The sequence below is a fragment of the Rhinolophus sinicus genome, linkage group LG10, assembly GCF_036562045.2.
Source record: "Rhinolophus sinicus isolate RSC01 linkage group LG10, ASM3656204v1, whole genome shotgun sequence".
In the NCBI taxonomy this organism is placed as follows: domain Eukaryota; kingdom Metazoa; phylum Chordata; class Mammalia; order Chiroptera; family Rhinolophidae; genus Rhinolophus; species Rhinolophus sinicus.
Window position 1 is genome coordinate 102,063,520 of NC_133759.1, and position 24,141 is coordinate 102,087,660.

The following is a 24,141-nucleotide window of genomic DNA, read 5'->3' on the forward strand; positions in this document are numbered from 1 at the left end:
GTAACTATACATACTAAGTAAAAATTAGATTTCTATATGCCAGCGAAATCCAACTTGGAGCAAACAGAGGCAAGTTGCCAGAGCCCACACAAACAGGCCTCCACCACATTTACTAAGGAAACTCACAGAGACTGAAGCAGCACACGGGGTGTGAGTTTAACGCTGCCCTTCACCTTCCAGACAAGACACAGAGCAGGGCCAGGTATCAGACACTAGGACAGATCCTGCCGTTTGGATGCAGGACTTAACACACTGCTTAAGGAGGAGACAGCAGTCCTTCAGCAAGCATGAGCACGATTATGACAGAAACGTACCCTTTATCTCTGCAGTGCCACCTCAGCATTCATGGGAGGAAAAGAAAAGACAGACAGACCTCTCAGGCTTCCTCAGATGTGGAGGAAGATAGATTAGAAGGGGACGCGATAGGAGGAGAGGGACAGCACGGAGGCTGCTGCAGTGATCCAAACAAACTAAATCACTAGCAATTGAGAGAAAAAGAAGAGGAAGAGAGATCTGGGATACAAAGCACGTACAATTAACAGCATTTGGCAACTAGCAGGGTTCCTCTGGCATGCTCGCCGTTTGAGGGGTCCCTCTCCATGATCATAGAGACTGGGAAGCTGAGCAGCCATCCAGACTTTGGGGGCTGGCCTGCCAGGACATGTGAAGAACAGGGGCTGGGAACTGAACCCCAAAACAGGGATTGAGATTCGGACAGCCCTGGTCTTGCCTCTTGAGAGGGGGAAGAAATTCAATGAACCTTTAAAGTGCAACCATTTCACCAGCACCCTGTAATTGTCACTCCCCCATGGACAGCAGAGAATCTGGGGAGCAGTGACTGAGGGTGTCACGCATTGAAGCAAACAACCTGACCTTTTCCAGGAACTGGCGAGCCCAAGGCACGGAGCTGCTCTAGAGTTCAGAGAAGACCAGAAACCCCCGAGAAGCGATCATGATAGAGCAGTGCCCCATGACATTCTACCCCACTCGGTACCCCTTCTAACAACTGTCAGCAGCTCTTCCGTACAGGCTGGTGAAATCTAAGATGGCAGAGGGATGGAGCTTAACCACACCCTTCTACCCACAGCTTTACGGTGCTTTGGCAAAATTTGGAGAGTTCATCCCTTCTTCCCTGCCCAAATTCAGTGCGGCGCAGATTTTCATTATCCTCCCAAGGCTTTCTCAAGGAATCTCATTTGGAAGAGCCCTCCCTCTCTCTTCCCCTCAGCACACACCTTTCCTTTCTCTGTTCTCGCTGGCCTTTCAAAACCACATGACACCGTTGCATCAGCGCGTCGGTAAGCGCCGTGAGCACAGAGACCATCTCACCACCACCCGCATCCCTGGTGACAAGCGCTCTGTGGTAGACACTCAGGCAACAAGTAACAAATGAAGGTGTGATGGCCACGCCCGCTCAAGGCTCCTCCTGGAAAGGTGCTTGGCCCATAAATCCCACTTCCCCACTGAAAGCAGGCATGAGTTCACAATCACATTGTCCCTGTGTTTGTCAAGAATCTTTCTACTGCAACAGACAGGAAGTGCACATGAAGTAGATTAATAAAAAAGAGCATGCTTTGTCTTGCCTAACGGCCCCCACAACAGATGGACTAGCTCAGTGACACCATAAGCCCAAACGATGTCATCAGGCTGACATCTCTCTCATGTTGTCTCTTTCTCACAGCCCGTTCCATCTCCTAGCAGTGTTTCTCCCGATAGTAGGCCTCGTTTTTTCCTACAGTAGACTGGTGACCTCTTCACACTGGGTGGTCAGACAGACTTGGTCAAAGGTGACTCCAGGCTGATATCAGCTCAGCCTAGTGATCCCAGAGGAAAGGCGAAAGGGTCTCCCCCAGCATTGTTTTTTAATCCTGTGGAGGAACTGTGATTGGCCTGGCCAGATGGAGTTCACATCCCTGAACCAATCACTGGTTAGGGAAATGGGGGTCTCCGATTGGCCAGGCTTGGGTCACATGTGACACATGGGTCTTGTGAAGAGCATCTCAGTAAAACTTCCTAGACAGGGGAAACGTTAAAGAAAGGAGGCGCTGTACCCAAAGAAGGAAGAGCTGGTAGGTTAAATCACACACACACACAGACACACACACACACACACACACACACACACACACACACACACAAATATTCTACATCCTCCAAAGCCTAATCAGAAGGCAAAATGCCGGCCCGGCGGATCTGTAAATGCATTAATGCCTCCGCCCCTACCCCCAGAAAGCCTTTTTGCTGGACTTTCAGAATACAGAACTGAAACTGACCCCTTCTATTAAGATTTAAAACTTACATTCTTTCCTAAAATGGATTGAGTGCATAGTTCCCTCTGAAAAGGAAGGCGTATAACCACCCTCTAGGATATTTCCTCCTGATTATGATTTACATAAAGATTGCAAAAGCAAGAAACAGCTACATGTGTAGGTGGCAGAACAAAAGAAAAATTGCTTCCAAGATAATCTTCCATCACGATATTGGTATTAGTGTTATTAGTATTCCAAGAAGGAGTGGGAGTTAGTAATTTTGTTTTGGTTTCCATATAATTAATATGACATTGCAATTACACGTTGGCTTGTGTTACTTTTACTTTTGTGGCAAATGACAGTGACAGAGGAGCAAGATGTGAGGCAGACGTGTATGAGTACATGTGAACACACACACGTGGACTCAATTCTGCATGGAGCCTGCTCAGGTAGGTCTGTTAACATACACAGCCATTGTGAAAGCCTGGATTTTATCAGCTCCTTCCTGCCACAGTCATTCATTCTGCACCCACTAATATTTTGTTTTTCCAATACCTGGCATGTTCCTGGCACTGTGCTAGGCACTAGGTATACTGGTGAGCAAAACAGAAAAGATTCTCAATTGTGAGCAGTGCTTGTAGAGACAGAACAACTTGTGATACATTTAATATTATAATAGCTTCAATAATACATACTCAGAAGAACAAACTTCTGCAAACACATGAGACAGTGCATTCCCCCAAGCAAGTGTTACTTTTGGATGCCTTGCTGTTTCGGAGGGTGTGATGGAAAACCCTTGTGGAGCTTCATCAAAGAAACTGGTATGGATGCTATAAATAAAATACAGGTTTGGAGATGATAGGGAATATCTGATGTAAGTTAATGCCACTCAAGTAAATGATATTTGAGCTGAGAACTGAATGAAGAAGAGGAATTTTCCAGGCCTGAGGTGGAAGGAAAGGCTCCTATGCTTGGCCCTGTGCAAAGGCCCTGAGGCAGAAGAGACTGTTGGTTGTAACCTGAGCAGAAGGAGAGCCAGTGTGCCTGGAGCAAGCTAGGTGGGGGTGAGGTCAAGGGTATGGGGTCTTATTGGCCCTGATAAGGGTCTTAGAAATACTGAAGTCCTCCCCGGATTTACCCACTAGAGAATGAATGCAAAGGAGCATTCATCTACAGGCTGGACTGTCTACTTTCCTTCTTAGATGCTAGGAGACACGTGGCATGCTTGGCTTCTGGAAGTTCAAGTTGAAGGGCGACAAGTACAAGCTCATTCACGTGGTCTGGGCTGAGCCTCCACACCAGACACCTATCTTCTCTGCCATATCCCTAACAATAACCCACCCACCTCCACTAGAATATTCCCACAGCATCTGAAATGAAGCTCTGCATGTGTAGGGCCCTTGCTTACTACTCAGACTTTCACTTGCTGACTTCCCTACCTGGAATAGTCTCCTGGACTCTTCTCCCGCCCTCACCTGTGAAGTCATACTCAAACTTCACAGCCCCCATTAAGGCAGCACTTCCTTTGGGAAACTGTCCTTGTCGACAAGCCCAGTTCTGGCTGTGTCCCTCCTCTATTCCCATTGTTTCTTCCCTATGTTTACTCTCGTTTCCACACTAATGTTTCTCATTGTTGGTTCATGGGTCTTTATCCTCCTTGACCTGTAAGCTCCCTGAGGGCAGGGGCCATAGCTGTCTTGCTGTAGCTTAACAAGCACATAGTAGGTGCTCAATAAATATTGAATGAATGGGATTTTAAGTTAACATCGTGAAAATCCATTCCCTTTGACCTCTGTTAATTCCAGGTCTTGGGGGTCCTCCCAGACTGACTCTGATGGCTCTTTGGAATGAAGCTTTTCAGATATTTGGTGCTCACGATGTCCTGGTCACCTTTTCTGTTCTCACGTTTCCATGTTAGAATCTTAGGTCATCAGAGTTGTCAGGAATCTTATACTCAGTCTAATTCAACCCCCTTATTTACAAATGTGTGTTCAGCACCAAGCACTGTCTAAAATAATGGGGACATTAAGAAAGATAAGATAAAGTCTCTACCTACCAGAAGCTCACAGGCCAGGTAAGGAAACTGAGGCACGGGTGGTAAAGGTACTGCTTTGCAACGACAAAGCTAATCGTTGTCAAAACTGCAACTCAAATTCAGGCTTTTTCACCTTTCTGCCTCACCACCATCCAAAATAGCAAGTCATCCAAAAATAATGTTTGCTTGGGGAATACATTATTTAATGTGTTTGCAGAGGCTTACCCTTCTAATTATGCATTATTTAAGCTAATATTAAATTTATAGCAAGTTGTTTTGTCTGCACAAGCACTGATCCCAATGTAGCATTGAGTCTTATATGGGATCTGGGGAGAAGCTGCTTTTTAAATCCCAGAAAGAAAATGAAGATGTCATCTAGGCCAGGTGAATAACTAAACTCCCCAAGACAGGAATTGTGCTTTTAAACATCACCAGACGTGGAGAAGCTCATGCCCTCCCTCACTAATCTTTTTTTGGTTTCCCATACTCAATGCGCAATGGGCAAACAGTTCTTGTATGAGTCTAACTGAAATCTCTCCTGCTGTGCTCCAGTGCCATTTCCTGGAGGAGATCCAGCCCAGTGTTAATTTCCTCCTTCGTGTTTCTCAAATCACCGGCTCCCGTCATTGCCCCTCGAGCTACGTTAGAGTCACGGGTTATAGTCCCAGCATGGCCATTTTGACTACAGCGTTTCCTTTTCTCAGGGTTTTTTATGAACCTCCTTGTGACAGGCGTGTGCTTGGTGAGATCAAAACATTCTGGGGGGAGATCCCACAGGGGAAACTACTTCCCAAAGTCTGCCCTCTGCAAAGATAAAAATCCATGCTAAATAGCTGAGTTTTATTAACTGGGGAAGCCAGGCTGAGGAAAATGCCCGATAATTAAAAATAATGGCTTCCTTACAAATACAAAATTGTATTAATTTAAAAATTGGTTTCTCTATTGCTGAGAACCTACCGAGCCAGCTGGGAAGGGAATTATGCTGATCCTGGCAGTGAAAATAATTCAAAATAACTTTTATGTTCTCCAGGAAGCCTCAAGGTTAATTTAAATATTGTTAGATGGGTAATTTAATTTGGAATAAGAGAACAGTGTGGCTAAATTAAAGCTCCTGCACAATCGAAGCTGGGGGACAGGTGCCCATGAAGGGTGGGACATGCCTGTCGAGCCCTCCAACGTCTCACACCCCACACCTGAGGCACCGCCTCTTCACAAACGGCACCCTCATAATTAAAGATCTTTGATTCTAATCAAATTACACAACTAGCCTGAACTCCTTGGCTCAGCTTCCAGTCAATTTATCATATTTAATTATTAGAAGGATTGGGCATTTTTATAGAAATTACATATTTCAAAAGTCAACTTGTCATGATGTCACCAAAATGGCAACATAGGTCCGTCCTGACTTCACTCCCCCTTACAAGAAGAAGAAATAACAACCCTTCGTAGACAAGACACTGCCATGCAATCCAGCAATTCCACTTCTGGGAATATATTCAAAGGAAATGAAAACACTGTGTCAAAGAGATATCTGCACTCCCAAATTCATAGCAGAATTATTTACAGTAGCCAAGACATGGAAATAACCTAAGTGTCCATCAATGGATGAATGGATAAAGAAAATGTGGTATATATGTACAATGGAATATTATTCAGCCATATAAAATAAGGAAATCCTGCCATTTGCAAAAAGATGGATGGACCTGGAGGGCATTATGCTAAGTAAAATAAGTCAGAGGAAGAAAAATACTGTATGAGGTAAGATAATTAAGTTCGCAAACTTGTTGTGAGATGTTTCTAACCTTTTCTGATGTCAGAGGGACTATTCATTATGAATTTGTACCAACTGGACAAACAGTTAACCAAGTTTACTATTTGGAAGTGCTGAAAAGGCTGCATGAAAAAATTAGACGACCTGAACTTTTTGTCAACAATTCATGGCTCTTGCATCACGACAAAGCACCAGCTCACATGGCACTGTCTGTGAGGGAGTTTTCAGCCAGTAAACAAATAACTGTATTGGAACACCCTCCCTACTCACCTGATCTGGCCCCCAATGACTTCTTTCTTTACCCAAAGATAAAGGATATATTTAAAGGAAGACATTTTGATGACATTCAGGACATCAAGGGAGAATGGCTCGGATGGCCATTCCAGAAAAAGAGTTCCAAAACTGCTTTGAAGGGTGGACTAGGTGCTGGTGTCGGTGCATAGCTTCCCAAGGGGAGGACTTCGAAGGTGACCATAGTGATATTCAGCAATGAGGTATGTAGCACTTGTTCCAGGATGAGTTTGCGAAGTTAATTGTCAGCCATCGTATGATTTCATGTGGAATCTTAAAAAAAAAAAAAAAAATTAACTTATAGAAAAGGAGATCAGATTATTTGTGGTTACCAGGGGGCAGGGCAAGGGGACGGGGGAATTGGAGGAAGGTGGTGAAAAGGCACAAACTTCCAGTCGTAAGACAACTAAGTACTAGGGACCTAACGTACAACATGATAACTACTGTAAACACTACTGTATGATGTACGCACATATAAAAGTTGTCAAGAGAGTAGATCCTAAGAGTTCTCATTACCAGGAGAAAAACGCTGTTTTTTTCTTTTTTCTTTTATCTATGTGAGGTGATGAATGTTAACTAAATTTACTGAGGTAATCATTTCACAATATATGTAAGTCAAATCCTTATGTATACACCTTAAACTTATACAGAGATATATGTCAAATAAATCTCAATAAAACAGGAAAATAATAAGTTAACTCAAACCAGTGCTATAATAAAATCCCTTCCCAGGGACATGGTGAATTTGGGAATAAGGTTCCACCTTAAATTATCAATTCACCAGCTAATGGTTAGCGCCTATCACTTCTTTATGGTTGGTGCACCCAGGTCAGGAGTCAGAGGCTCATCAGCTCTAAGCAGGAGCAACAAACTCAAATGTTGGCAGTCAGTGGTTGGGGACCCATCTTCTGTGCTTGTCCACTATTCAGTTCTTTCTGCAATCTTAGCAACCTGGCATTCTAATATAGTTGTTATAATGGTAGTCATGCTAATATACATGATTTATATGTAGGTACCCTCAGGATTCTGTGTTATAGTATATATTCAAGTGTTACAGTATATATTCGTGTGTGTGTGTGTGTGTGTGTGTGTGTACACAGATACACACGTACAAGATTATATTATATAACTCAGCTGTTGGTCTCTCCCAAGTAACTGCAGACAGGGTCTCATATCACACTGACTGTATTTTATTTTATTGGGGAACAGTGTGTTTCTCCAGGGTACATCAGCTCCAAGTTGTTGTCCTTCATTCTAGTTGTGGAGGGCACAGCTCAGCTCCCCAAGTCCAGTCGCTGTTTTCAATCTTTAGTTGCAGGTTGCACGGCCCACCGTCCCATGCGGGAATTGAACCGGCAACCTTGTTGTTGAGAGCTCACGCTCTAACCAACTGAGCCATCTGGTTGCCCTTCTGGAAGCTCAGCGGCAGCTCATTGTCTTCAGTCTAGTTGTGGAGGGCGCAGCTCACTGGCCCATGGGGGAATTGAGAGAATCAAACCGGTAACCCTGCTGTTCAGAACTTGCGTTCTAACCAACTGAGCCATCCAGCCGCCCCCACACTGAGTGCATTTTAACGACGGATGCACATCAGAATCGCCAGGCCTCTGTCCCCTGGGGGGCTCACTGAGCACTGCAGAGCCAGTCACACAGCAGGGCTTGGAGGGAGCAGCCCAGGTGACTTAGAATTGTAGGCCTTATGGAGAGCTGCTGGTCGGAGGGCGGTTCTGAGAGGTGAAGAGAGCAGACTCTGGGTTGGGATCCTGGCTCTACAACTTACGACTTGTATAAGCTTCAGCAGGGCACTTCAACCTACCTGTGCCTTGTGTGTAAAGTGGGGATAATCATACTGCTTGCCTGGGAGTGTTGTTGTGAGGATAAACTCAGATAAAACGAGGGCAGTGCTGAGAACACCCTTCATTGGTGTCATTCGTCCTTGCATTCGTTCCAGAGCAGGAGCCAAGCCTGGCCTTAGCATAGATTTAATGTTTAATGAATAATAAATGCACTGGGGGCTTTATCATATTATTATATCAAAGAGAAACACAAGGGGGGGAAATAAGGAAAGGGAAGGAGGCCAGAAGGAGATGGCAAACACACAAGCATGGTGGGGAGTCACCACCTGTTGGCTCAGGGAACGCTGAAAACCCTTCATCCGTGTTGCCACGTTATTCGTTCTACCCAATAAAGCAGGGGTGTCCAAACCGCGGCCTGCGGGCCAACTGCGGCCCGCAATCCATTGTTGATTGGCCCGCAGCAAATTCCAAAAATATATTTAGTTTACTTAAATAAACCAGGTGAGGCAATACGTACTTCACCTTGAGTAAGTGGCCCGGCTGTTTATGTATTTTACCGCATATGGCCCTTGGTAAAAAATGAAAAAAGTTTGGACACCCCTGCAATAAAGCATTGGCGGAGGCTTGAACAGAAATTCTTAAACACATAGGTTTAGGAATCTTCTGCAGCCGTCCCAAATGTAGCAACCCCCTGTGGCTAAATGTCTATCTCCAGAGCAAGTGATCATTCTATCCCCAGCCTGTGCTTTGCCCTGGATATGGTGACTGTAATTTGGGATCAACACCCCCAGTAATTCTGGCAGCTTTTGGACCCGTTAAAAAAAGTGCTGCCCCCTCACTGTTTGCCTTCTTGACTGTTCTTCCCAATTGCTACAACTTTGGTGATGTGAGTCTTCCCACTTGAAATCATTTCCTTATAAACCCAAGGACTCACCACCTTTATTTCTAGCTCCACGCTTTGATGCATTCTCTCTTCTAAATGTTCTATCTCAAATGTCCTACCGCCTTCTCTCTGGGATGATTCCATGGAAACAGCAATAGTTTGCAGAATCAAGTAGTCCTGGGTTCAAATCCAGCCCCTGTACTTGTCTAGCTATGTGATCCCTCTGAGCTCAGTTGCCCATACATAAAATAATGTCTGTCTTTGTTGTGGCAATTAAACTGGGATCAGATACGTAAAAGTACCTAGCACAGTACCTGTAAACCATCAGGGCCTTGTATCACTTTAGATTAGTTTCAACTTGCTAGTCACAGAGCTTAGAAACAATAAGAGCAGAAACAAGATACAGGCTTCATATTTGTTATGACCTAAAAGGAGTCTAGAGGCAAGCAATGCATGGCTGGTGTGGATGCCCATTGAAGACACGTAGGTCAACAGGCATCTAGACTCTTTTTCTCTGGGTGAGCCATCATCCTTGAGGTCTCCATCCTCAAAGTCACCGCATCTTCACAAGGTGAATTCTGGAGCTCCAGGGGTCACATCCACATTCTACCTACGAAAAGGAGGACAGTGGGGACAACAAAAGGGTGCTTACTTCTTAGCTGAGTAGCTTCCTTCAAGGTTCCCAGGAGACCCAGCTAACAACTACTACTTACATCATGTTAGCCACACCCTTACCTCCAAAGGAAGCTGTGAAATGTAGTTCTGGGTGCAGTGCTGCTCCCCAGATTGCAGGTGTCTGTGGTATTATTAATAGAATTATCCCTGGTCTCCACATAAAGCTGGCGCATGGAGCCCTCAAGGACTGTGGCTTGCTTTTTTCAGTCTCTGCCTCATTTGACAGATCTAGGGCACTCAGAGTATATATAGTACAGACAGCAGTGAAGCTGGTTAAATGTCTAAGTGGTTAATTGGTTGAGGTCTTTAGACCTAAGTTCCAGACTAACCACTTCACTGCTGTGTGACTTTGAGCAAGTATGTAACCTCTCTGTTTTGGACTCAGTTTCCTTGTTTGTCAAGTGATCTTTGTGAGCATCGACTCAGACAATAGGTGCAAATCACCTAACACAATGCCTGTGTATACTACCCTTCAGCACATATTAAAGTTAATCATTGCCATCATCATCACCATCATCACTATTATCCTTAAGTGCTACTGAATTATTAGGGTCAACTCAAGAGGTACCAGACATCTCTCACATCTTTTCTTTCTGCCTGCTTCCATCTCCTATTGCCTCCAGTGGTCACCCCAGGGACGTCTAGGTTTGCAGTCAATTATGTTGAAAGAGCCTGAGCTGGATTTGGCCTCATTTTACTCACTTCCAGCCCTTCACTCAGGGCTGGATGAATCTCAAGAGTGATCTCCTTTACCCCTAACCAGAGTCTAGTCTCCCAGCTCTGCCTTCTGGGACAGGTTTCTTCTCTGTCAGATCAGATCAACTTCTAAATTAGTATTAAATCATGTCTGGATGTGTTCCACTGCTCCTTTCAAATCTACGTAAATTGGTCCTTCCCTTTGTTGGAATTCCCCAGCCTTGCTCAGGTCTCCCCCACGGGTGTCTTGCATCCTTGACAAGATTTTTCTCTAGATAGAAGTAAAGGAGTTCTCATAGGAATGAGCCTTTAGAGTCCCAGATCTTTGTAAAATACGGATTTCTAAGACCTTCTCCCCACCCTCCTAGGTCCCTTTACTTAAAGCTTCAGAAGACATCTTGGCACCTGCTCTTAAACATCGTTAGCTACTCAGCTGATGGTATGCCCCAAAAAGGGTTATAAGTGTGCAAATGCAAGCATACGTCAGAGGTAGGTCGGACTCTAGGCCACCATACTAAAGTGAGTCTCACAATAAAGCAACTCAGAATGTTTTTGCTAGTAGAGGGCCTTGGCTTCAATTTGTAGAAAATGCAATAAAGCAAAGTGCAACAAAAGAAGGTATGCCTTTATACAAATTCTCCTGCCCTCAGGGTGGCGAGTCAAAGCAACAAGAACCTCAAGGTCCAGGGCTGTTGTGGATGGCTATGTAGTTTGTGCAGCACTGCACTGTTTTCACCATTCCCACTTTCTACAATATGATGGCACCCCTTGTAATTGTGCAGTGCACAGCCTACGTAACTGCTTGCTGCAGCCATGCCCAGATCAGCTATCTCTGACCATGAGCAGCCGTGTTTCTGGATTCTGGTGCAGCCTACAAACATTACCATTTTCTATATGTACCGTGATGTGAAGGGTTTAGAAGCACTAGTCTAAATAATGTCGGGGTTATTTCTTCCTCCAATGCACACTGTGCCCTAGTCATGCCGGCCATGTCCCCCACAGAAGCCTGAGCTAACATGACCAGGTGATGTCTTTCAAACCAGGCCCATTGTGTTTTCTAGGTCCATGGGAGGAACCTCTTGTCCATTGATTATGACCGGAATATTCGCACAGAAAAGATCTACGACGACCACCGGAAGTTCACCCTGAGGATCATTTACGACCAGGTGGGCCGCCCCTTCCTCTGGCTCCCCAGCAGCGGGCTGGCGGCCGTCAACGTCTCGTACTTCTTCAATGGGCGCCTGGCTGGCCTGCAGCGTGGGGCCATGAGCGAGAGGACGGACATCGACAAGCAAGGCCGGATCGTGTCACGCATGTTTGCTGATGGGAAAGTGTGGAGCTACTCCTATCTCGACAAGGTGGGTGAGCGTGCCGCCCTCGGTCAACTGGTGCTTTCTCTTACACACGCTGCCCTTTTTACGTTGACCTGATACGCTTTGCCATAAGACATTTTAACATCTTTACTTTGACTCCACAAGGGCTCCCCTTCCCGTCCCCTCCCCCTCACTGGAAGGAAGGAAATCTGAAGGAAAATGTTATTCATAGCTCAGCACTATTACCATTAAAAGCAAAAAAAAAAAGTGCTAGACACTCAGTAATGGCAGAAAGGACAGATTGTCTGATTTTATTCTGAAAAAAAAACCATAATAATAATAAGTGCTGTTGAAGCTGACAGAATCATCCCACTGGCAGCACGGCTAGTCATGACTTATGAATTGGAAATACAGTGACTCATTTCTGCCTTGCCTGAAATTAAACCATCAGGGTAGGGAATTTTGCCTACAGCTTGTGCCCACAGACCCCCACCCTCCCACTTGGCCCATTGCTGAACCAGACCATGGATCCTCTCCACATAATTCCCTGTGTCTGAAAGTGCAAGATTCAGGTCTCCACGTCAGAAAAGGTCAAGTTGAAGCAGCAGTAAAAGGAGGTCCCCTCAGGGCACCAGTGAAGATTTTTGAAGGCTGCGCTGGTCATTTAGTCATTAGACAGAGGCTGCCTCATCCCGGGCCTCTCACCTGGACTCACCTCCATGCAGGTCCATTTCCCTCCCTTCCTTCCTTCCTGGCCTGCTGGTTACAGTGTTCACTGACAGAGCTGTGACCTCCTCTGCAGGAGAGGGGCTGCTGTCCCTTTGCTCCTTCCTGAATACTGTTCTCATTATGCCATAAAATACTGTTTCCCCGAAAATAAGACCTAGCCGAACAATCAACTCTACTGCGTCTTTTGGAGCAAAAATTAATGTAAGACCCGGTCTTATTTTACTATAAGACAGGGTATAATAATATGATGTAATATAATATAATGTAATATAATACAATATAACATAATATAATATAATACCCAGTCTTATATTACTATAATATAAGACCGGGTCTTGTATTAATTTTTGCTCCAAAAGACACATTAGAGTTAATTGTCCGACTAGGTCTTATTTTCGGGGAAACACAGTACTGAACTGCTTGACCAGAGGAGGCAGGAATCTCCCAATTGCCTGAAGTTCGAGGCCATTTTCTCCCCCCAAAAAAATCAATGATTCTGGGCTATTTAATCTTTTCAGTAGCTTCTAAATGGAGGATGTGCTTTCTCTTCAGATTTAATCAGGGGTGTGAAAAACACAGTATGTGCATCACCCCCATCCCCTTCTGGGTCAGTGGCAGTCACTTTTAAACAATTTCAGAATTCCTTGTGATTGGGTCTGGAGGCAAATTCAGTGCCTCTCACCTCCATCCTCCAAGCCCTCACTACTCAAAGAATGGTCCAAGCACCATCAGCATCACCTGGGAGCTTGTTACAAAAGCAGATTCCCAGGCCCATCTCCTCCCAGAACTACTGGCTCAAAGTTTGCCTTTTAACAAGATCCCTGCGTATTTCTTTCTTTTTATTATTTTAGTTTCAGGTGTACAAAGCAACATAATGATCAGACATTTGCCCCACTCACAAAGTCATAAACCCCCTTAAGTCTAGTGCCCCTCTGACATCATATATAGCTGTTACAATACCATTGGCTATATTCCTGTGCTGTACTTCATATAGATACATGACAGATAGATAGATAGATAGATAGATGATAATAGAAGATATTCATATATGTATAATTATATATGTATATATATAATTATATTGAATGTCAATAATATTATTGACAGAATTTATTCCATTTCCCCAAATGTTACTTCAAAAGACATGAAGAATTATATATATATAAACATATATAATTATAGTTGACATTCAATATTATTCTACTTGAACTTCAAGTGTACAGCATAGTGGTCAGGCATACAATCTATGAAGTGATTCTCCTGATAAGTCCAGTGCCCATCTAACACCCTACATAGTCTTTACAATATTATCAACTATATTCCCCATGTGTATTTCACATCCCCGTGACTATTTTGTGACCACCCATTGGTACTTCCTAATCCCTTCACCTTTGTCATCCAACCCCCATCCCCTCCCACTAGCAACCACCAGTTTGTTCTCTGTATCTCTGAGTCTATTTCTGTTTTATATGCTTGCTTATTCTGTTCTTTAGATTCCACATATAAGTGAGATCATATGGTATTTGTCTTTCTCAGCCTGACTTATCTCACATAGCATAATATTCTCTAGGTCCATCCATGTTGTCACAAATGGTAAGGCTTCATTCTTTTTTATAGCAAAATAATACTCCATTGTATAAATGTACCACAATTTCTTTATCCAATCATCTATTGATGGGCATTTCAGTTATTTCCAAATCTTGACTACTGTGAATAGCACTGCAATAAACAGAGGTGTATATATTTTTTTGAATTAGTGTTTTGAGTTTCCCTGGATGGACAGCCAGGAGTGGAATTGCTGGGTCACAGGGTAGTTCTATTTTTAATTTTTTGAGGAATCTCCACACTGTTTTCCATAGTGGCTGCACCAATTTGCAATCCCATCAACAGTGCATGAGGGTTCCCTTTTCTCCACGTCGTCACCAACACTTGCCCTGCATATTTCTCATGCACATTACAGTTAGGGAAGCACCGCTCCAGCCAGCTATCATGATCCATCAAAGTTGGCGTGCCCAGTGAAATCAATCTACTCGTAATCTCTGGTCTAAACTTCCCCATCCTTCATGTCTTTTGAAGTAACATTTGGGGAAATGTAATAAATTCTGTCAATTTGAGTGATTAGTCCTCAAGAGCCAACTCATGTGTTACCTTCCCTTTTCCTTCCTCTAGTCCATGGTCCTCCTGCTTCAGAGTCAGCGTCAGTACATATTTGAGTATGACTCCTCCGACCGTCTCCACGCTGTCACCATGCCCAGCGTCGCCCGACACAGCATGTCCACACACACCTCCATTGGCTACATCCGCAACATTTACAACCCACCTGAAAGCAACGCTTCGGTCATCTTTGACTACAGTGATGATGGCCGCATCCTAAAGACGTCCTTTCTGGGCACCGGGCGCCAGGTATTCTACAAGTATGGGAAACTCTCCAAGTTATCAGAGATTGTCTATGACAGCACTGCCGTCACTTTTGGGTATGACGAGACCACTGGTGTTTTGAAGATGGTCAACCTCCAAAGTGGGGGCTTCTCCTGTACCATCAGGTACCGGAAAATTGGCCCATTGGTGGACAAGCAGATCTACAGGTTTTCTGAGGAAGGCATGGTCAACGCCAGGTTTGACTACACCTATCATGACAACAGCTTCCGGATCGCAAGCATTAAGCCCGTCATAAGTGAAACTCCCCTTCCTGTTGACCTCTACCGCTATGACGAGATTTCTGGCAAGGTTGAGCACTTTGGCAAGTTTGGAGTTATCTATTATGACATCAACCAGATCATCACCACTGCCGTGATGACCCTCAGCAAACACTTTGACACCCACGGGCGGATCAAGGAAGTGCAGTATGAGATGTTCCGGTCCCTCATGTACTGGATGACCGTGCAGTATGACAGCATGGGAAGAGTGATCAAGAGGGAGCTAAAACTGGGGCCCTATGCCAACACCACCAAGTACACCTATGACTACGACGGCGATGGGCAGCTCCAGAGTGTGGCTGTCAATGACCGCCCGACCTGGCGCTACAGCTATGACCTCAATGGGAACCTCCACTTGCTGAACCCGGGCAACAGTGTGCGCCTCATGCCCCTGCGCTATGACCTCCGGGATCGGATAACCAGACTTGGTGATGTGCAATACAAAATCGATGATGATGGGTATCTGTGCCAGCGAGGGGCTGATATCTTCGAGTACAACTCCAAGGGCCTCCTAACGAGAGCCTACAACAAGGCCAGCGGGTGGAGCGTCCAATACCGCTATGATGGTGTGGGGCGGCGGGCTTCCTACAAGACCAACCTGGGCCACCATCTACAGTATTTCTACTCGGACCTCCACAACCCGACTCGCATCACCCATGTCTATAATCACTCCAACTCGGAGATAACCTCGCTCTACTATGACCTCCAAGGTCACCTCTTCGCCATGGAGAGCAGCAGTGGGGAGGAGTACTATGTTGCCTCGGATAACACAGGGACTCCCCTGGCCGTGTTCAGCATCAATGGTCTCATGATCAAACAGTTGCAGTACACAGCCTACGGGGAGATTTATTATGACTCCAACCCGGACTTCCAGATGGTCATTGGCTTCCATGGGGGTCTCTACGATCCCCTAACCAAGCTGGTCCACTTCACGCAACGCGATTATGACGTGCTGGCGGGACGATGGACCTCTCCAGACTACACCATGTGGAAAAACGTGGGCAAGGAGCCAGCCCCCTTTAACCTGTATATGTTCAAGAGCAACAATCCTCTCAGCAACGAACTGGATTTGAAGAACTACGTGACAGGTGAGGACTTTGCCACCTCAGTTGGGCAGTGGCTCCCTGTGGGGTGGTTGTTCTGGTAGACTGTTGGGAACTTCAGAAGGTCTTACATCTTATACTAGGTTAGAATCCTGTATTGCTGCAAACACTGGGCAGTACATACAGTACCTTGAACGGTCAAGTAACAGCAGTACAGAGCGGTCACCAAGTCTGTTTGGAGATATCCTGACCACGTCCAAATCCATTCACTTGAAATAACTTTTATAAGAGCCTTTGCTACCCCAACAGATGGAAACAGCCTTATGGTGGGGGAAAGAACAGGACTCTGGTCAGAAATATTTCGTTGCAATTCTCTTTCTTTGATTTATAAGCCAGTGTACCATGGGCTAGTTGTCCAAACTCTCTGAGCTGTAGTTTCCTTCTCTGTGACAGGACACTAATAAAACCACCCCATAGAATGATTTGAAGAGTAAATGAACGTATGTAGATAAAGTCTAGTGCCTGCACTTAGACAGTGAATGATAACAAAAGGGTATCTGCTTGTGTTATTAACATTATCGTTACTAGTGTAGCAATGAGTTAGCATAGGTGCTGAGATAGCTAAGACCCAGTTCCTGACACCAGGCTGCCAAGGTATACATATAAACAACCAATGAGAATGCAAAGCAGAATTAAGTCTGTGTTACCTTATAGGTATCTGTTCTGTTATTTAATCAACAAGCATTCATAGAGTGGCACCATGCTAGGGGTGCCACTCTATGAATGCTCATTGACTAAATGCTTGTTGATTCTGGGGGTATGGTGAACAAGTCAAACACCCTTCTCTCAAAGGTGTGTGTGTGTGTGTGTGTGTGTGTGTGTGTGTGTGTGTATGACTTAAGATTTGAAAATTTTGATGAAGTACAGAAGGGCCCCATGTCAAATGGGACCTGAAGAAGGGAATCTTGGTTGGCAGAAATGGGTCAAGGCTGAAACAAACAATGAGCAAAAGTCAGAGAGGCAACGGAAGCTTTGAGAATCGTATGGATAGAGAGGCCAAGGAGGGAAAATAATGTACTTCCTCATGATAAGTGAGAAATTGGTGAAATGAGGGTCCCTATCCATCCACAAACATCCATCTATTCATCCATCTATTCACCCATTCAACAAATGTTTTCATAGCATGGAACATATACTAAGTACTAAAGATACAGTGACAAGCAAGACAAAATCCCTCAGGGAAATAAGCAAGGAAATATGGATGGATGGATGGATGGATGGATGGATGGATGGATGGATGGATGAATGGGTACCCAAAGAGAATGACTCCCAGCAAAGAAGCTAGGGTCATCTCACCTGCCCATGCATCGTAGAGGGACAACGTGGGGACCCCAATCCAAGCCCCACCCCCAAGTTCCAGGAAACTCATAGCTCTTGGCCATGAGCCAGGGAGGCATCGAGCCTCGAGGGGTCATTTATCCAGCCCCAAGATAGGAAAGGAAGCGGTAGCTCTCTGGAGCACAGTGCTGCCCTCAGCATCCCCAGCTGCAGAAAGAAATAGACGACCTTAAAGATCAAGGTGTGGCCATGCCATGCCTCACTGACAAATTCCAGACCCTTTGAAGCTGAGCCCAGCATCCCTCCACAATTGAAGCAGCTGGTCACTTTTGAGCCCAGGACCAAGTTGTTCCCCTCTGTCCTCCCCATGGCACCTCGTCAGGAGGCCTTCCCGTGCTCCTGGGCCAGGCTTCCTCTCTTCCCTGTGGCTTCACATGACTTGTCTGCCCCAGTTCACTGCAGCTGCACATTAAAGGACCTCTCAGGAACACACGCACACGTATGTCTGTAGTTTCAGATAACGATAAGTGCTGTGAAGGTAAATAAACCAGGATAAGGGATTAGACAGTGATGAGCAGTGTCCCCTTTATTTAGGGTGTTCACAGAGGCCTTTCTAAGGAGGTGGCATTTGAGCAGAGACCTTTGTGAAGTGGGGGAGGGAGAAGAAGAGGGTTCCAGACATAGGAAACAGTGTGAACGGGGAGGCAGACCCTGCCTTTCAGCCTTAGGAGAATCTCCCACCACCCAGAATGTGCTTTCTAAAGCCCTGCTTGGCGCTGGATATGAGGATATGCATTGGCCAGAGGCAAATTTTTAAAAAGCCCTCAAAGTAAGCTGCACAGATAGTCACAGCTGCCAAGGCCCAAACAAAATCATTCCCAGAGAACAGTCAACCTCAACTGACCCCCTCAGCTACTTTTCTGGTTCTTCTGAAAAGGCAAAAAGAAAAAAAAAAAAATTTTAGCAGAGTTTTCTGAATGGCAAGATGGCTTTCCTCGTGCCAGTGCTTCATGGAGACTCAATAAATGGGAATTAAATCAAGTTGAACTAAGTCCAACAAAATTGAATCCAGAAACCATTAGGAAGAGTCTGACATAAAAGGTAGTGTTGCAGAAGCCACGTGTCTAGGGCTGATGTCTAGTCGGTGCTGGAGTAAGGGGGGCCTGGGGAGAGAGAGAACAGGACCAGACACAAGCCCACACCTGCTGCCCATTCAAGATGAGACGACCCCTGGAGAGGGGATCCCAGCAGAGAACACCAACTCATTCTCCGCTATTCGCATGTTGGCTCATCTGTAAACCCCCTCTAAATGAGTCTTAATTTGCCACTTAGGAGCTGAGCAGAGTAGTTGAACTTGCCATTCACAATTTAAGCTGAAGAAGTAATTAAGATGTAGTCGGGAGGAACGCAAAAAACAGAACCTTCTCTCTCTGGTGCTCTAGAGAATCTTTGCTGTCTGGAAACAGTTCTCTGAATGCTAGAGGCAGCTCCGGAGGCTGGAGGCAGCTTGTTTCCGCCTAGGGATGCTACTGGCACGAAGGAGAGAGGGCAGGATACAGGGTACCCATTAGGAATCCCGTGACACCTGGGCTGGAGTATAGGTGTGGCTGCCAGGTGTGGGTGAGGAGGGCAAGAAGTGATTCCTTTCCCACTCATGGCTCCAAAGCAGCACCCTTTTTAAAAGTTGTTTTTACGTTAATATATTGATGATTGATACGTCTGTGATTTAAAAAAAAAAAGAGGTATTAGTAGAAAGACAGACTGGGAGACAGACCCCCTCCCAATGTTAGCATCCCAGGAGACTCCCCAGTCCCGGACAGACTGGGACCAGCGCCCAGCCCCGAGCCTGGCCTGTCCTCAGCCCAGTTCCTTCTGATGGCAGAACCTGAGCACATCACCCGTTCTGGCTTCGCCAATCACTTGCTGTGTAACTTGAACAAACATCTGAACCTTTCTGAGCCTGAGTTTCTATATCAGCAAAAAGATGACTCCAGCAGCATTCCCTCCATGGGACTGTGACAAGTGAATGAACCGTGAGGTATAAAGCACCTAGCGTAGCACAAAGGCCGGGACATGGTAGCGATGGGTTTATTACGTATAAGCAGCAATGGACTCAGACGCAGGGAGTTTGTACTGGAAGAGCGGAGACACCGCCTTGGCATAATTTTCGGGGGGATGTGAGGAGGGGTCTCCAGCTCCACCCTGAAACAGATCCTAACTCTTACCTGAGTGGCATGGCTGTGGCAAGCCTGAAACCCCAGACAAACTGGGAGTGGAGCGAACCTCCTAGACGTCGCCCACACTGGCTCTATTATCTCCCCACACCTTCCCCCAGGCAGGTCTTTGGGCTTCAAAGCCCAGGCACACATAAGCATAAGGTTGGATTTTGTGGAGTTTAATGTCCCTACGTGAGGAGGAAGGCACAGCCTCCTTCTCCCATTACCCTCTTCTATTGAGCCTTAACACCTAAGCTGCTGTGCCGACAGCATTTTCGGAGAAAGGACACTCACGTCGGAGCTGGCAGCATAATCACATACATGCCCTGAAGAACCTGAGAAGAGGGGAGTAGTGAGGTCTTGGGAGGGGCCACACTGCCCGCTCCTGTCTCAGCGACTCCCTCTCAACAGATTGTTTCAGGAACCTGTCACCAGATAGCACCAGTTACTTCGAAAGGAGGAGGGGTGTTGGTGTTATGCCTTCTGTGAACAGAGGAGGACACCAGCAACTTGAATAAACATTTCAGAATAGGGTTAGACTCAGAAACCAAGCCATGTCAGGAACTTTAAAAAAAAAAAAAGGGAGATGATGTGAGCCATTATTGTTGTTGGGAGTGGCCGTGAAAATTCCTGGTCTCAGAGGCAGGACCAGCGGTCCCTCCTCACTGCTAGGGAGGGGTCCCTACAGGGGAAAGGCCAGGACGGGGAGGATCTTCCGAAGGCAAAGACTTCTCTGGCCTCTCTGGGAATTCCCTGCACATACTGTGTCTCCCTGGTGAAAGATGGGATCATTTCCTGCGGTATACAGATGAGGTATTAAATAACATGGAAACACAGATGGGAAAGTTAGTCTCTTTTCAGCCCTCTTTTTATTCCGTCAAATCAGTCAAGGAAGAGAAAGTCTCCACTGGATACTGGTATGTATTTAACACTTCATTAACACTTCTAATCTCCCTTTTTAATGGAGACAGCAGATCTAAGACTCCCTCAGTAGCTGGTAACAAAATCATGCTCAATTGAATTGCATTGCTTTGTTTTCTTTGTTATAACTTTACAGTTATTTTCTGTTTGCATCCAGTGAGGCTGCTTTCCCACTTATGAGAGTGACAAAGTTTCTTTTTTTAAATGAGTTTACTTCAGTGGGAAAGGCACATTTATTTTTCGGAAATCAGAAAGTAAATACTAGTACAGGTGTTACCTGGATATGGCAAATCAGTTGTGACGAGTGAACGTGGTTTCCAAAGTTAGGAAACGCATGCTCTGCGGCACCCAGCACTAACCTTGCACAAAATAGCTGCTCTGTTAATACACAATTGTTGGTGGACTAAAACCAGGCTTCTCTCTGCTTGATGCTGACACATTTTTTTAAGGCAATTTCAAACCTGTGTTCTTAAATGGGCTATCGCGAATATGTGTACTTGCCAAGTCCTTCAAGGAACTAGTCTGTGCCCAAGGCCCAGGCCAGTGGATGCACCAGGGATCCCAGGCTCCCTCTCTGGGTTCTTTTTTGCCTGTATGTTTTGTAGCAAAGTCAACATTAACTCCCTCACAACAGTCCCACGGAAGGAGGACACTTAGCCCCTGCAGAAGCGTGTTCTCAGGCAAGTACAGATAGTTACACTGACGCCAGGGAGGGTAGATTTTGCCACGTATGTTCTGTGTTCATTCATTCATTCCATGGATCATTACCGAGCACCTGTTTTGTGCAAGGCCTTGTTGGAGGGTCTGGGGAGACATCAGTGACCAAAACAGATTTTGTTAACTCCCTGCCCTGGTAGAGTTTAAATTCTTACACTAGCCAATGAATCTAATAAACACACAAGTGATGCAGCATGTTGGAATGTGATCGCTGGAGGAGGGAGGTGGGGGAGGGGGACAAGCCGAGTAGGGAGACTTGGGATTGCTGGGGGTGGAATGGGAGTGGGGGCAGGTTTTAAATGTGGTGGTTAGGGTTGACTGTACTGCAGAGGGACACATCTGAGAAGACATGGACAAGCTGAGCGAGCCAGGAGCTCCTTTCAGTGTCTGCACTCCTGGCAGAGGCTCTTGTCAGTGTAAAGACCCCAGGGTGCACCTAGTGTGGTCAAAAAATAGCACAGAGGCTGAGCTGAGTGAGCGGGGAGAGGGGGGAAATGAGGTCAGAGAGATAATGGGCGAGGGTCCTTATAGACCATTAGGAGGACTTTAGCTTTTCATTGAGAGAAATGGAGGGGGGGAGGGGTTCCCAGAGTGTTCTGAGCAGAGGAACGGCCTGGTCTGCTCCATGCTTAAAGGCTGCTTCTGGCTGCCATGCTGATAAGGTATGTGGGATGCAGAGGTGGAAGCAGGGAGGCCAGTGGGAGGTCAGGGAAGAAATGATGGGCCAGGGTTGAGGTGGTGTTAATGGCGAGAAGTAGACCCAGATTCTGGATCTATTTTAGAAATAAAAGGATTTAACCATATGACCGAGCAATTCACGCCTAGGTATATACTCAAGAGAACTGAAAATAGGTTTTCAAGAACAATTTGTACACAAATGTTCATAGCAGCATTGTTCATAATAGTAAATTTTTTTTAAAAAGTATAAACAACTCCAATATCCATTAACTGATGAATGGATAAGCAAAATACAGTATATCCAACAAAGGAATATTATTCACCCATAACAAGGAATGCTAAATGAAAGAAGAAGACCACATACTGTATGACTCCATTTATATGAAATGCCCAGAACAGGAAAATCCACAGAGATAGAACGGAGTTAGGTGGTTGTCAGTGATGTATGAGAGAGGAAAAGGCAGAATGGCTGCTAATGGGTATGAGATTTGTTTTGGGGGTGATGGAAATAGTCTGGAACGGATAGTAATGCTGGTTGTACAACATCATGAGTGTACTGGAAGCCACTGAACTGTGCTCTTTAAAACAGTTGAAATGATGACTTTTTTAAAGTGACGGATTTATTGATAGATTAAATGTGAGAAAAAGGGTCAAGGATGGTAGCTACAAGGATGGAAAAGACTGTGGGTGGGACAGGTTTGAGGAGGAAGAACAGGAGCTCGGTTTTGGATGTCAAGTTGAAATGTACTTAGATACACTAGTTTGGAATTCAAGGAGAGGTCCAGGGTGGAGATACGCATTTTGGAGTCAGCATAGCATGGGGATGGTATTTAGGGCCCTGAGACCGGATGAGATCACCACGTCTGTGAGAGTAGATAAGAGTCTCCTCTGTGTTCATGGACTGAATCTAGGGCACCCCAACATTAGGAGATCAGGGGGGGGAGGAGGAACCACAAAGGGACAAGGAGTGGCTATGAAGGGAGGGGAAGGGTACACAAAAGGATGTACTGTCCAGAAAGCCAAGGGGAGAAAAGAAAAAAAGGCAGGAACATCACATCATCAAACGCTTCTGATGGTTCCAGCAAGATGAGGACCCAGATTAACACTGGACTTAGCAGTACAAAGGTCACTTGTAACCTGGGCAAGAGTGGTTTCAGTGTACTTGAGGGCAAGCCCGATTCAGAAGAAAATGGGAGGAGAATGGGAGGCAGTGTGATGAGAGAATTGTTATGTGTTCGAAGAGTTTTTGTGAAGGGGCGATGAGAGATGGGTCGTGGCTAAAAGGAGCAGTAGAGACAACGGAGGAAGTTTTTAAGGGACATTTAGTGGCATGTTTGTATGTTGATGGGGTTGGTCCATTGGAAACGGGAGTAAATTGGAGGCATGGGGGAGAAAGAGAGAGTTGCTGGCGTGATGTCCTTGAGTGGGCAAGAAAGGATGTGACCTAGTACCCAAGTTGAGGGTTGACTTAAACCGCTATAGGAGGAAGATGGGAACTGTGAGTACAGATGCTGGTAAGCCAGTAAATGGGATGAGAGTTTAGGGCAGTTCCTCTCTGGCCACATCAGTTTTCTCAGGAGAATAGGCAACAAGGTCAACTCTAGAGGGAGGAAGGGAAAGCAGGTGTTGGAGGTTTTAAGAGCGATGAGAGATATAACATCACCAAGGAGAATGGGAGAATGACTGAATGGAGGACGGGAATGTAGTCAGATGGCCAGGCAGCAGGAAGGACAATGAGGGTTCGTGGTCAGGAAATCACAGTGACACCTGTCAGTAGGGGTATGTTCATTTCTCCAGCCACATCCAAACTGCCCAGGTACAAACATGAAAAAGGCAAAGACTTGGATTTAACCAACGTGGTGATTTCGCCAAGCAAATGTGATGAAGTGAGAAAGGGGCAAAGGATCGGAGAAAATACATAAGGAAATGATTCTAACAATTGGCCGTAGAATGTGTGCTCTGTAAGAAAAAGGGAGAGACCAAGATGGGGGAAAGAAGTTTAGGATGGATTGAAGGTCCTAAGGAAGGGAGAGGATCAAAGAGCATTAGTGTCGGGTTATAAAACGGATGAAGCTAGAAAGAGTCCCGGCAGTAGTC

At 45.6% G+C, this 24,141-nt stretch overlaps 1 protein-coding gene across 11 annotated transcripts in view; it reads left to right on the plus strand.

The window, feature by feature from the left end:
- TENM2 (teneurin transmembrane protein 2) overlaps positions 1-24,141 on the plus strand; it is a 1,556,107-nt gene that overhangs the window by 1,526,672 nt on the left and 5,294 nt on the right. For all 11 annotated transcript variants that reach the window (XM_019740878.2, XM_019740872.2, XM_019740888.2 and 8 more), the window contains 2 exons: positions 11,455-11,751; positions 14,605-16,219. In XM_019740878.2, coding sequence (XP_019596437.2) covers positions 11,455-11,751; positions 14,605-16,219 — 1,912 coding nt within the window. The remainder of the gene's footprint in view (positions 1-11,454; positions 11,752-14,604; positions 16,220-24,141) is intronic.